The sequence below is a fragment of the Nelumbo lutea genome, chromosome 5 (assembly GCF_056320005.1).
Source record: "Nelumbo lutea isolate HS-2025 chromosome 5, American lotus-T2T, whole genome shotgun sequence".
In the NCBI taxonomy this organism is placed as follows: domain Eukaryota; kingdom Viridiplantae; phylum Streptophyta; class Magnoliopsida; order Proteales; family Nelumbonaceae; genus Nelumbo; species Nelumbo lutea.
The window spans coordinates 80,641,379-80,655,290 of NC_142688.1; the positions used below are offsets into that span (position 1 = coordinate 80,641,379).

Below are 13,912 nucleotides of genomic sequence, written 5' to 3' on the forward strand. Positions count from 1 at the left end.
ATTATTAAGAGTAATATATAAAATATAAATAATATTAAGTTTTTAAAAATCAAAATATGAAAACATTGTCTACTTTTATGTATTTTTATTATTTAACTTTCACTTAAAAAACCCGTGTCCTTGCTAATTTGCCTACTAAAAGCATCCCTAAATTATAAAGCCTCCCCCCCCCTGGTCCAGACTCTATGTCTCGTAAGGTCGTCAGATGGTCTAGAGGGCCTCTACATGGCAACGGTCAAATTGTCAAATTATGGACTGCCCGCCAACATCGGGGGAATTCAGGGAGAAGTGTTATTGTGTGGTGTGTATTTTAAAGGAACAAGAAAAGCTTAATTTAGAGAACACAGAGCGAATAGAAGAGGTGGACACGAAGAAACTGTTTTAATTTGAACAACAAACAAATAATAAAAACAAGGAGTTTATTATTAAAGTTCCTTCTTTTCATGCAACTAATAGCTCTAGAGGTTCGAGAGAGGGAGAAAGAGAAAGAGAAAGAGAGGTAAATGGATTTTCCAATTCTCTCTTTTGAACCTTTAGGGACAAATTCATAAAAAACGAATCTGATGGGATGTGAAAATTTTTATTTTGTTTTCTCTTTCCTCATTCTCTGATCTGGAAGTTTGCAAAATTTTCGGTGGTTGTTCATCGGTGTAGAGTGTAGAGAAGAGAAGAGGGAGATCGATATATATTGATTGAGTCTCTCTTCCTTCAAGCTTCACCGTCTGGCTTTCTTTGTTGTTCTGCATACAAGGATTAGGGAATTTGGAGAGAGAAGTAACAGAGGACAATGTGGCTCAACAAGGGAAATTCAGAAAGGAAGGACGATGCACGTGGGTTGGTAGCTGTTGCAATTGACAAGGACAAAGGGAGCCAATATTCTTTGAAGTGGGCTGTTGATCATATTCTCGGCAAAGGCCAAACTGTAATACTAATTCATGTCAACCAAAAGGCCTCAACTCTTCCTAGTCCAAGTAACTCTCTCTCTCTCTCTCTCTGCACTATACTAGGTCATGGGCATGCATACAAGTGACTACAGAATTCAGACAGAAGGCAATTTAATTCCATTTTCAACCCTATTTGCTTTAATTTGTCTAACAGGCAATAGGGTTCTTTTTTAACCTTTTAAGCTCCAGAAAACCAGTACATTTTTATACAATCTTAACGTCCATAACATTCTGAGAGGAGCCATTTCTTGGTCTAATGGTAGAAATGCTGGTGGTTACATAATGATTCAAGCTGAGATTCACAGGAACACCGCTTCAAGTCCTACCTAGAGCAGCCACTTAGTGATAAAAATGCTTAAGGTCTGCCCACAATGTGAGGATAAGCATTGGGTAAAGACCTTCTCATCCAATAATATTTTGAGGAACCAAGTTTTCTAATGGTAGATATTTTACCCATTCTGCAATGCCACAGGGCACATAGAGGATATTATTAATTTATAGAGAAATGCAGTTAAATAAACATATTAAATAACTTCTATTTTTGTCTTTTTCTTTAATATTATCAGCACATACTTGATAGTGGCTAGCCCTAATTTTTTCACAATATTTATTTGTTTTTCCTTGGGAGATTGGAGAGGGGAGTGGATTCCTAGATTAATGTTTATATACCTAACAATGAATCTTGTAAAGGTAAAAAAGAACTATGAAAGGAAATTCTCTACAGAATAACAGTGGTGACCCATAAGCGGTACTTAAATGACAATTAGATATCCACCATGATTATTGATTATAACTATACAACAAAATACATTGATTCATATTTGAAACTCTGATTTTGCTTTGATATCAGAAGAATTTCCTTAAGTTGAACATGTAAGATGCAAAATTCCCTTAATAATTCAATCAGCACTTAGTTGATTAAAATTCAAACACAGGCAGATTCATAGCATTAGACTACATGAACTCTTCATCAATTTCACAACTATGCTTCTCATTGCATTTTCATGGCATGGTCATGCTCTCTCTGATTTTTAGTTTATTTCTTTTGTGGTTGCAGCGGGAAGCCAAGTTTCAATCTCTGATGTTAGGGATGATGTCGCATCAACATATAGGCAAGAACAAGATGGCCAAACCAAGGAATTGTTCCTTCCCTTTCGTTGCTTTTGTACACGGAAAGATGTAGGTTCCATATATAGATAGGTCTATTATTCTCTGGGAAAATCTATGATGCAGGAAATATATGGTATGGAAAGAGTTTTGATCAATCAAAACCCATTCATGAATTCTGATAAATAACACCTGTTTTCTATCACATTTATGATTCCAATTGATTGGTCAAATGTTTTTCAGAAATCATATCTTTTCCATATCATAGTCGAATTAATACTAGAATACTTTTGAAGCTTCAGTAAGAAATACCAGAAAACTTTAGAAACACTTTGGTGGTATGTGCTGCAAGCAAGGTTCAACGTATCAATTAGATACACCCTATATGCTATATGATGGGTGTACCCTTTGAATGCAAGCAAAAGGGTGTTTGAACATCTCCCTATGACAAGTATGGAAGTTGTACTTGAAGTGCAACTGGATGTTGTGCTCGCTCTCGAGATTAGATTGGTGCCCCACAACACCTCCCACCCGTGTATTGGGAACATCTCCCCATGACAAGTACGGGAGACGGTCCCAATGCACGCTGAGATGTATACGTGGGGCACTAATCTGATTTCTGTGCTCTCAACATGTTCACATGCTTGTTGCTTGCAGCAGATCCAGGCTCCTCCAGAATTTCTTCCCTGAGACAACACAAGGGCCTGCCAGTCTCAAAAAATTTTTGGTAGAAATATATACAAGGAGTTAATGTTATATGCCAACTATCATTTTTTTATCCTTAAAGTTTGTTGCTGTATGGAATATTTGCACCAGATACAATGCAAGGACGTTGTAATTGAAGATGTAGACATAGCAAAAGCTTTAATTGAGTATGTCTCCCATAATGTAATTGAGAATTTGGTCGTTGGTGCCTCAACAAAGAATGGCTTTATGAGGTAATTTCTTCATTTTCTAGCAGCCAATGAGTTACAGTAGAATAAAACAGAACACAGCTAGATAGCATATAACATTGCGCATGTAACCTTGTAGAGTATCATTGAATCTAAGACTTTAAATCAATGAGAAAAGCACAATGAATAGGATTCGTTTTATGAAAAGGGTTTTCCTCAATATGTATGATTTGTTTTCTAAAACAAAGACCACTGCAACATCAAGAAAATAAGAAAATAAAATCACCTGAATAAGGCAAATAGGATTATAAGAGAGTGAAAATGAAGTAGGATCAGTTGGTTGTATGCCACAGAGATGTCAAAGAATCAACTATGAACAGAGATATCAAAGAATTTTGCCATCAATGTCAATCTGAAATAGTATAAATTCAAAATAACAGCAATCTTAATCATAAGAAATAGAATCAACTATGAACAGAGATGTCAAAGAAATAGGGTGGAAGAGAAGAAGAAACAGAAGGAAGAAAAAGAAGAAATAAGGAAAAAAATGAAAGTTAAGGCTTAGGAACAAAATAAAAGAAGAGTACAACTATAATGCAATCACTAATATTTGTTGCATTTAAATGATTAAATCGAAATCTTAATCAATCATATTAAAGATGTCGCATAGTTACTTGTTATTGACTCACATTTAACAGCTTATTTTCATAGTTAAAGATGTAATTATAACGTATTGTTTTATCACTGGTTCACATTCTTTGCTGCAGGATGCACTTGGTGCACCATATATTCCATTTCACCCAAATAAATTCCAAGATCTGCCTAGAAAAAATACCTATCCCATTTCATGCATGGAATTAGTGTAATTCTCTATCAAAGCATTGACTGATAGAAGCTATTCCAGTTTGCTTAACTTCAAAAATCTTGTTTCTCAGAAGATTCAAGAGTACAGACGTAGCAACCACTGTATCAAAAGGGGCACCAGACTTCTGCACAGTGTACGTCATCTCTAAAGGGAAAATCTCATCAGTGAGATCCGCCTCCCGTCCAGCTCCAACTGTATCCCCACTTCGAAACCAACTACAAGCACAGAACCAACTCAGTATCAAGTCTGAACCTGTAGAGTCTAATAACTCATACAGTTCAAGAGGTTTGTTTTTAATTATAAATCAATTATCATGCATGTTTTTTCCTACTTTTCTTTCTCAAAACATATGGCTAAGTGAAACTACCTGGGTCCTCCTAGGAGCAGCTCCATTGTCACCATTCGAGCCCCCCCGCAACAGCATACACAGTGAACTCGAATCCATGAAGTAAGTTATACTATATATAACCATCCGAACAGAAAGAGTGATCAATGCATGTCTTACTGTCCAAAAATTCTTGGTGGTTCTCATCTCACTTTTTGGTGTTGAAATCCTCCTTGTCCATGCTAAATTTGTACTTAGGCCTGTTCACTTTTCGGGAAGTTACTTATCCCAATAAATGAACTTTTCCTATGTTCTTTTATTTCCCAGGTAAATAAAAAAATGACTGAACAATTTTGTCCCATCCAAGCGGGAAATTTATTTACACATGAGAGATGGGTGACACCTGAAAAAATAAATTTTTCATAAACCTTATATAAATCTGAAAAAAAAAACACGGATATCTTGATTAATGGGAATCAAAATCCCATTGACCAACTTTTCCCCTCTCAAAATCCAAAAGGAAAAGAACATGCCCTTAAGGCTGAAAGAACTATTCAAAGCTGTAAGACTTTGAAAGGAAAATTGACAATTTTGGCAATCCATGGTTTTGTTATCTATTAACACTAAAGCTGAAAGAACTAACGCAATTATCACTGGAACCAGGTCACCGTTTACAAGGAGGGGCTTGAATGGAAAATCTTATGGAGAGATCTCATTGCCAGATAGTGATATATCATTTGTAAGCTCTGGCAGGCCAAGTGTAGATCGTATGTTCCCTCCAATATATGACCATCTCGAATCTAGCCGGACACCACGGCTGTCAAATTGCTCGGACCTAGACCTCCAAAGTTTCGAGTCAGTACAGTCAGGACCCAAATCAGATCTTCATTCTATGCATGGGATATCATCCTTCTCACACGAAAGTGATTCATCACAGACTATGGTAAGGACACAAGTAAAGATAAGAACAAAAAACCCTACACAAAATACATAATATGCATTGATGTATGCTCTAGTTATCCACCCTTAACAGATGTTTTCCCCTCTTTTGCACAAGTTGTGAGGTGAAACAATGGTCTACCAATACAGGTGCCATGCATGTATGGCAATGTTGCATGGAATTGAAAGGAAAATAGTAATCTGATGGGGCATACAAATCTGCTAGCTAGCTATTAGGAGGATCCAGCAATGGATCTCCAATGGGAATACACCTTTGAGCATGTAAGTACAGACTGCTACATGAATACAATGCACGGTCTGTGTGTACATGCTCAGAGGTACATTCATATTGGGAATTCTGGAGCATCCGATACCTATTCAGACTTCCCACTTGAGAATGTCGGTGCCCCTTTTTTAAATTTGGTTTTGTCAAATAAGCAAGCATATAAAGGATAATGTTATATAGAACTCTCTCTTGAGAATCCATGGACTGTAAGAATCTGATGTCAGTCCATTACAGCATACAGATGTCATCCATTTAGGAGAGAACATGTAACACTAGTTTGTAGACTAAACAAGCCACCACTCACCACATCCCACTTGGATTTCTGGTGACAAAATCTACCTTGACAGACTATTATACATACCTGACCCAGAATTTTCAACGGGTCTGTCTGTTAAATTATTTTTCAATGTGTCAAATGCATAGATTGGAAAGTTAAGATCAATTTAATATTCTCCCACTAGGATTTCAGGTGACAAAATCAACCTTGACAACTATTATACATACTTGACCCAGAATTTTCAAAAGGGCTCTGTTAAATGATTTTTCATTGTGTCAAATGCATAGATTGGAAAGTTGGGATCAATTTGATATTCTCAAGGTCATGGATAAGCTTCTTGTTCTAATTTAAAAACTGACAATCAAGGTTTCCTCTTTTACATGTACACACTGATCTAATGAAATGCAAAATGAAATATAAAATTACAAATGTAATGCAAAATCATGTAAACTAATTGCACTATAAAACCATAGAAATCTCAGATTCTTAAGTTGGAGCTTACAGGAGGACGTGGAAGCCGAGATGAGGAGGCTAAAGCTAGAGCTCAAGCAAACAATGGACATGTATAGTACAGCTTGCAAGGAAGCACTCACTGCAAAACAGAAGGTACTGAGGCTTTGAATTTGATTCTTAAACTTATGAATTGTGATTCTAAATAAGTTTAAACAAGATGTTCACCATACAGGCAAGAGAGCTCCATCGCTGGAAAATGGAAGAAGAGCGAAGATTAGAAGAGGCACGCCTTGCTGAGGAAGCCGCACTTGCAATTGCAGAAAAGGAGAAGGCTAAGTGCAAGGCAGCCATTGAGGCAGCCGAAGCAGCTCAGAGGATTGCAGAGCTGGAAGCACAAAAGAGACTAAATGCAGAAATGAAGGCCATCAAAGAATCAGAGGAGAGGAAGAAGGTGCTGGAATCTCTAGCACATAAAGATTGCAGGTACAGGAAATACACAATTGAGGAGATCGAAGCAGCAACTGAATATTTTTCTGAAACTCGGAAGATTGGAGAAGGGGGTTATGGACCAGTATATAAATGTTATTTGGATCATACACCAGTTGCAATCAAGGTTCTGCGACCAGATGCAGCTCAAGGAAGGCAACAGTTTCAGCAGGAGGTGCAGACTAAAAAAAGTTATTTTTTTCTGTTCATGCATCAAGACTTTAAACTCAAATTTGTTCATATAGATGCCTTCCAGAGCTAAAATACTTGATCAAAAGTAAGATTTGGTTAAAGAGGTAATGGCTTTAAAACTCCAATGAAATTGAAGGACAAAATACCCAAAAAGGTCAAAAGAATGCACTTAGACAATTTTCTAGAAAACTTGAGCAATTGGGTGAGATTGCACTCAACCGCCAGTCCTCACTGAGACAAGTCCATACACATTAAATATATGCCTACCTGAGGTGTTGTTTTAATTGAATGAACTAGACTAGAATCACAAACAAAGCCTACATCTTTCTAACTTCACATCTGATGCCTGAAGTGTATGCATTCGATGCCTACAAGCATATCAGTGGAAACACCATAACAAAATATTGTAGATACTGTATCTACATATTATATTATCAAACAAGATATTGGCACAATAGTTGGGTTGCTCCATTGGGACCTGGGTGACCATGGTTCAAATCTTGGAAACAGCCTCTCTGTATGTGCACGTGTAAGGCTGCATACATCTATCCCTCCCCAGACCCCACATCGGTGGGAGCCTCGTGCACTGGGATGCCCTTTTTATTCTGATACTCCCAGTAATCCTTATTGAGAATGCATAAAACATTATCATTATAATCTTGTGTTTTATGCCACCTAAGTACAGTGATTAATTTATAGATCCAAATGCAAGTAGCCTTATCAAAATGTCTACACTAGAAACTAATGTTCCATTAGAGTTTGGATCTTTCAATCTTAACATCGATGCTGCCATTTACTTCCTTCTTTCCTATTTCATTGTGCATATCCTTTCCCATACCAGAATTCAATACTAACCTCAGTAAATAGCTTTTCTTCTTTTAACCTTCTTCTTTTACTTTTATTTTGTTGAAAACTCCAATGCAGGTTGAAATATTGAGTTGCATACGGCATCCTAACATGGTTCTCCTCCTTGGAGCCTGCCCTGAGTATGGCTGCCTAGTCTATGAATACATGGCCAATGGAAGCCTAGAAGACCGTCTATTCCGCCGAGGGAACACCCCAGTTCTCTCCTGGCAAGTGAGGTTCCGAATAGCAGCAGAGATTGGTACAGGGTTGCTCTTTCTCCACCAGACTAAGCCAGAGCCACTAGTGCACCGTGACCTCAAGCCTGCAAACATCTTGCTCGATCGCAACTATGTCAGCAAGATTAGTGATGTTGGCCTGGCCAGGCTTGTTCCTCCAAATGTTGCCGACAATGTTACCCAGTACCGGATGACATCAACTGCAGGAACTTTCTGCTATATAGATCCAGAATACCAGCAAACTGGCATGCTTGGTATAAAATCTGATATCTACTCCCTGGGGATCATGTTTCTACAAATAATAACAGCCAAGCCACCAATGGGCCTGACACACCATGTTGAACATGCTATTGAGAAGGGGAAATTCACTGAGATGCTGGACCCAGCTGTTCCTGACTGGCCAATCGAAGAGGCATTGTGTTTTGCAAAGCTATCACTAAGGTGTTCAGAGCTAAGGAGGAAAGATCGACCAGATCTAGGAACTGAAGTCCTGCCAGAGCTCAACAGATTAAGAAACCTTGCTGAAGAAAACATGCCCAACATTGTCCTGGTTGGCAGTGCAAGTGCCTCACCAAACCATAGCAACATTTCAATGAACCATGTGAGTTGAAAATACTTACTTAGAGATGCAAAGTTAGAAACTATAGAAATGCTCCTACATGCACATGCATTAATTTAGTTACTTTAGTATCAATTGGAACTTTTGGGTAGGTTACAATTACCTCTTGAAGAGCCTGGAACAGGGCACACAGAATGTCCATCTAGAAGTCTGCTACACATTATTGCATTAGATGAATGTAACCATCTAATCTATTATTATATCACAAGACTGAACTGTCTTAAAGATATTGGATAATCCCCAAAAATATTGCTTCAACAGAAATAGGTTTAAGTTTATTTGATATTCAGTTTGGCACAAAAACACTCTAGATCATAACCATCTTACAATATCCGTACACCTGGACATCTTTAAAAAACTTGTCGTAATACAATATGAAATAATGCTAATACCATATATGCATGGATGCTTCTAGTGTAGGTATAGGTTTTGTTGTTTTCAGACATTAGCTCTCAAGTGCTAACAGTATATGTATATATTTTTCTGACGTTACCTCTCAAGCCCTAACAGTATATGTATATATTTTTCAACAAAATGTATAAATAGTTTATTTAACAGATCTTACCATAAGAAACTTCCACGCTATTTAAAGCTTTGATCAATATGCAGGATACAAGTCTTTGAAAAGATAAGTAGCTTATAAAATTCAAAAGCATGATATCAGCATGTTTGTTAGTGTATCTGCATTTGTTTTCTTTTTTTATTTTGATAAATAACAGAACCATTTTATTAGAATTAAAAAGAGGATACAAGTACAGGAGGGAGAGGTAAACTCTCTTAACTCTCCCCACAAAGAACAATGGGATTACAGCATAGTCCAAAACATTTTATCCCTTCCCACCCCTTGTTTGGCAAGTGCATCTGCAAAGGAATTAGCACATCTTTTAACCCACTGCAGTCTCACTTTCATACACTAAGTCAGCCACTTAAGTTTTCTTTTTTCATCAATGTAGCTCCACATGCTGTCATCCTCCTTCTCTAGCCAGCCTATTACCAATTTTGAATCCCCTTCAATCATCAACCTGCTAATATTCAGCTCCTCGGCCCTTTATACACCCTCCAAAACAGGCAAAATCTCAGCTCGAAGTGAGTCCCTACACCAATTGGGCCTGAAAACAAAGAAATTAACCTCACCTTCCTCATTCCTGAAAACTCCTCCGATACCTTAAGGGCCAGGATTTCCTTCACTACCATCATCAAAGTTCAACTTAGTGGAAGCAAAATCTGGTGGAGTCCACATTGGAGAGGACACAGTTTTACTAGGGGCTGAAGATACTACTTCCTTCCAGTTATTCAGCAAGGACATTGTAGAAATATCTTCAAATAAATCCATAGATTTCACCCAATGAACCATTCTAGTAGTGATTACTTCAATAAGTGACCTACTCCTATCCTTTTCAGAAATCGCAGCTACTATACATCTCCACAACACTCTTCCCCTCTTCTTTTTATTTATAATAAAAATAAAATTTCATTAAAATGAAAAAAAGTTACTCTTCCCCTCTTCTTTGTCCAGTTAACAGTAGAAGATTCAAATAGGTTTTGTACCAAAAAGCCTTTTTTCTTTGAAGTAGATCATAGGTGTTGATCATTCCCAAGACTTCCCAACAAAAGGCCCCAATCCTTGGAGGAACCAATTTACCCCAAACTTCCCTTGTGGGAAAGGGTTGCCCAAGACTGTCAGAGGATTGAGCCAAAGCTTTGAAAAAAGAGGTACAGGTAAAAGTACCAGAAAAAGGATAGAGTCGAGATCTGGGAATCCAATTTTTATGGATACAATAACACCCTTGCAAAATTTGAAGTAGAGGCAAGACATTGTCCATATCCGAATCTCTAAATCCCCTCCTAAAACCCAAATCCTATTCAAACTCAGAACCCACTTCAGACGAAGTCAAGAAAGTGGACACTGGCTCATTTTTATAATTAAAAATGGAAAATAAGGGAATTTGTTCTTTTAGTGGAAAATTCCCCACAAAAACATGTTCCCAAAACTTTTCAAGATTTCTAGAGCACAGGTTATACTTGATGGAAGGTAGGAAGGATGGTAGGATGGCATGTATAGATTTCCAAGGAGAATCACTAGTAGCTCAAGCCCACTCTCCCATATCCCAGCCCTCAACCGCCAGCCCATGAATGCTTAAAATCACCTTAGCCTACAATTTATCCCTATGTATTAGCAGTCTCCACAGCCACCTCCCTTATAGTGAGCTAACCTTAAGGTCCCTTCTTTCTACCCCTAGTTTCTACAAAAAAAAAAAAAATCTCCCATTAGTTCATCTTATGTATCTATTATCCATATCCTTTATTTTGTTAAATGAAGTCATATTTGTGTATCCATATTACTGTCATCAGAATTTGTATCTACATATCTAAGTAACCATTCAACAATGGATATCAACTCTTGAAAATGTGAAATGCCCAGCATATTTTTTGTAGATATGATCTTTGAGTATGCATTCCCATATTCCCCCTTCTTGATACAATTAGTACAATGAAAAAACATGTTAAACAGGGAAGGCATAGATTTCATACACAAAACCTGAAGTACCTTTCTCAGAATTTGCAACATAGGTGAACATAATTCAGAAGACTTGACAAATTGTTGATTTTTTTTTCTGCAGGATATTTTAAGTGATCCTCAGTTTGTACAATCTGGATATGAAAGCTCAAGGAGTCGATCAAGCGCATCATCTTTATCTGTGACAGGAAGGCCACCAAGTATAACTTGAGAAAAACTTAGAATTAAAATATAACTTTTCCTTTTAAAGAGAAGATTAATTTATTCTTAGAGGTTCATGGAAACTCATCTTACTTATTCAATCCACAGGAATAGATGGTTGATGACAGTGAGAGAATCCAAAGGGGCCAATATCCAAGCTGATGTAGGGAAGCAAGGCAAGGATCTGAAGTCAGCTGTTTAGTATATTGTGCAATTGTGATGTAGGCCTAGTTCTGTAGCAATACTTTTCTTAGCAAGAAATAAGGTCAAAAAGCTCAATGTGAAGGCTGAAAATGAGCATATGTTGTCATTTAAAAGGTCTCACATTTTTTGGGTACAGATGCCTCTGTATAGCTGAACATGGTTTTGCTTCCCTCGTGTAAACAGAATGCCAATTGGCAATTATTTATGATATTTGATGTGATAAATACAAAACTGTGCGGACTTATCCCTGACATATGCATTATGGCAAGCTCATTGTCACAAAAAAGCTGAGAGAGAGAGAGTTTCAAACAACATTTCCAGATCAAAGGATTTTATGACAATCCAGTTACATGGTTCGCATCAGCCTGTCCAGTGTAGATTATTAGATTACTAGAAGACCTAACTGTAAGTCTCAACCATCCAAAGATGTCTTTAGGACACCTTAACATTTAAATTGTATCCATAATAATACAAATGTTACTATCAAGGAGAAAACCCTAGGGAGATTCCAAGGATTGATAAATATATAACTTAGCTGATAACATGAACATATAGGACTTCAAGTATATCCATACATGATATGTTACATATTACAAGTTACTGTAATCTGTCAAAGAAGATCAAGAAATAAAGAACAAAGTGTAAAGAGAAAAGGAGAGAATCAAAGAATAAGAGAATGATAGAAATGTATATGTCTTGGGGTGGTGGTACCGGTACCCACATTACCCTATTATATTAGAATGTTTTATAAAAGGGAAAAATTTTTAAAATACCCCTAAGTTTTAGGAAATTAATTTATTCACCCCTATTGTTTTGTAATTTCCTTAAAAGTACCTCACGTTTTCTGACAATTGACTAAATCTTTCTCTATAGTTACCATCCTGAACAGAAAATGGAAAAGACTATTTTATCCCTCATTCTTTTTTAAATTTTCAAAATGAAACATGTTTACAAGTTGCAACCTCCGACTAAAGTACTCATTTGCTGAATAAAAAAGGAAACCTGTGAAAAAGATGGCCTTAGCACGGTTAGATTCCTGAACCTGTAAAAAAGGAAACCTCCTACTATAGTACTCATTTGCTGAATAAAAAAGGAAACCTGTAAAAAGATGGCATTAGCAACACGGTGGATTCCTGAAGCTGTGAAAAAGGAAACCTCCCACTACAGTACCCCGCATTATTCTTTAGAAAAGATGGCCTTCAATAAGCTTATCTGGTGATAGATACCTGAACTGAATTCAGATTCAATTGAATATTAAAGAGCAGCCCAATATTGAATCTGAATTCAACACGGTAGATTCCTGAACCTATGTAAAAGGAAACCTCCCGCTACAGTACCCCTCAATTCTTCTTTAATTAAAAAAGATGGCCTTCTTATCTAGCGATAGATTCCTGAACCGAATTCAGATTCAATTGAATATTAAAAGAGCAGCCCAATATTGAATCTGAACTAAGATTTGAATAAGGGCATCCCAATATTGAATAATATCTTTTGTTTGTTCTGCTGTACAGCTATAACTAGATAGAATTAGGCAAAGGCGATGGGATCTTATTCCATCGGTGATTTTGGAATAAGATCTTTGACAATGTAATTTTGGATTTTGTGGCCTTTTGTCTCTTCATCTATAATACTGTAAATTTCTTACCTGAAACTGTATTGACTATGGAAGAGAACCCAATTCAAAAAATGATTCTCCTAGTCATTCATCTCAATGACCTCCAGTGGTTTGCAAACTTATATCACTGAGTTTTCAGATGATTGTCGGTCTTGCGGTTTTGTCTATCTTAACTTGTTTGTGTTTTGGAGTGGGAAACGGAGAGATCTGAAGGAGGCCACCGCTACATTCAAGAACCTGGGACCAATCTTTGTGTCATTGGAGGGGTTCTGTTCTCCTCGATTGAGTCTTTTGGGTGAGGGCAAATGAAAGTAGTCTACAATGTGGATGTTAAGTTTTATATAAGAAAATTTGAATAATAATGGAGAAAAAAATTGACCACAAAAGGTAATATTGGATTTTAAAAAAACCCTATATGTCACATAGACATGTGAAAGGATTGTGAAGGAGGTTAATGGCCAGGGTGGATTTAGTCAATTCTCAAAAAACTTAAGGGTATTTTAAGGCAATTTCAAAATAGTAGGGATGAGTAAATTTCCAAAAACCTAAGGGTCCTTTAAGAAATTTGCCCTTTATAAAAATAAGTGAGTGGACAAGACTGCCCTTGCATCAATATACATAAAAATAATACATCTCACAACTAGGGGTGCAACTTTTCCAGGTTAGGGTTGGGATTTTGTCAAAATTTCAATAGGCCCAACCCAAGCCCGAGCCCAAAATAGTGTAAATTGTTAACTCGGGCCAACCCGACTTGCACCCAACTCACAACACTTGCCCTCCCCTAGGTTGGGTTGTATATATCATGCATACCCAACTTGTTACATAATCTTCATGCCACACCATAGAAACACTCTTTGTAAGTACATCAGCTATTTTCTCTCTAGAGCCAGCAAAAGGTATAAATAT

General features: G+C 37.1%; 1 protein-coding gene and 1 long non-coding RNA gene across 5 annotated transcripts; one reads left to right on the forward strand and one right to left on the reverse strand.

Moving 5' to 3' along the window:
- Window positions 1-364: 364 nt before the first annotated feature.
- On the forward strand, window positions 365-11,622 carry LOC148853063 (U-box domain-containing protein 35-like). Of its 4 annotated transcripts, none has more exons than XM_088944700.1 (11): window positions 365-971; window positions 2,002-2,123; window positions 2,868-2,989; window positions 3,883-4,094; window positions 4,191-4,257; window positions 4,798-5,077; window positions 6,141-6,242; window positions 6,322-6,750; window positions 7,692-8,450; window positions 11,090-11,186; window positions 11,296-11,622. In XM_088944700.1, the coding sequence occupies exons 1-11, from the start codon at window positions 788-790 to the stop codon at window positions 11,307-11,309; spliced, it is 2,388 nt and encodes a 795-aa protein (XP_088800826.1). In that variant the 5' UTR covers window positions 365-787; the 3' UTR covers window positions 11,310-11,622. The 4 variants fall into 4 exon arrangements, with proteins under 4 accessions (XP_088800826.1, XP_088800828.1, XP_088800827.1 ...); XM_088944702.1 differs by having other exon boundaries at window positions 368-971; window positions 4,197-4,257; XM_088944701.1 differs by having other exon boundaries at window positions 384-971; window positions 3,880-4,094; window positions 4,197-4,257.
- LOC148853064 (uncharacterized) lies at window positions 3,537-13,319 on the reverse strand. The gene is made up of 7 exons (XR_016099243.1): window positions 13,037-13,319; window positions 11,281-11,345; window positions 11,017-11,165; window positions 6,320-6,622; window positions 6,139-6,228; window positions 4,177-4,537; window positions 3,537-4,024 (listed from the first exon to the last, which is right to left on the reverse strand). It is a non-coding gene; the product is annotated as an uncharacterized LOC148853064 (long non-coding RNA).
- Between the last annotated feature and the right edge of the window lie 593 nt (window positions 13,320-13,912).

What these genes read in the sequence shown, in the direction of transcription:
- LOC148853063 (XM_088944699.1), top strand. Translation starts at nt 788, where the DNA reads ATGTGGCTCAACAAGGGAAATTCAGAAAGGAAGGACGATGCACGTGGG. An exon ending in CTCAACTCTTCCTAGTCCAA is followed by an intron (nt 972 to 2,001) that starts GTAACTCTCTCT and finishes TTGTGGTTGCAG; the next exon opens with CGGGAAGCCAAGTTTCAATC. An exon ending in GCTTTTGTACACGGAAAGAT is followed by an intron (nt 2,124 to 2,867) that starts GTAGGTTCCATA and finishes TATTTGCACCAG; the next exon opens with ATACAATGCAAGGACGTTGT.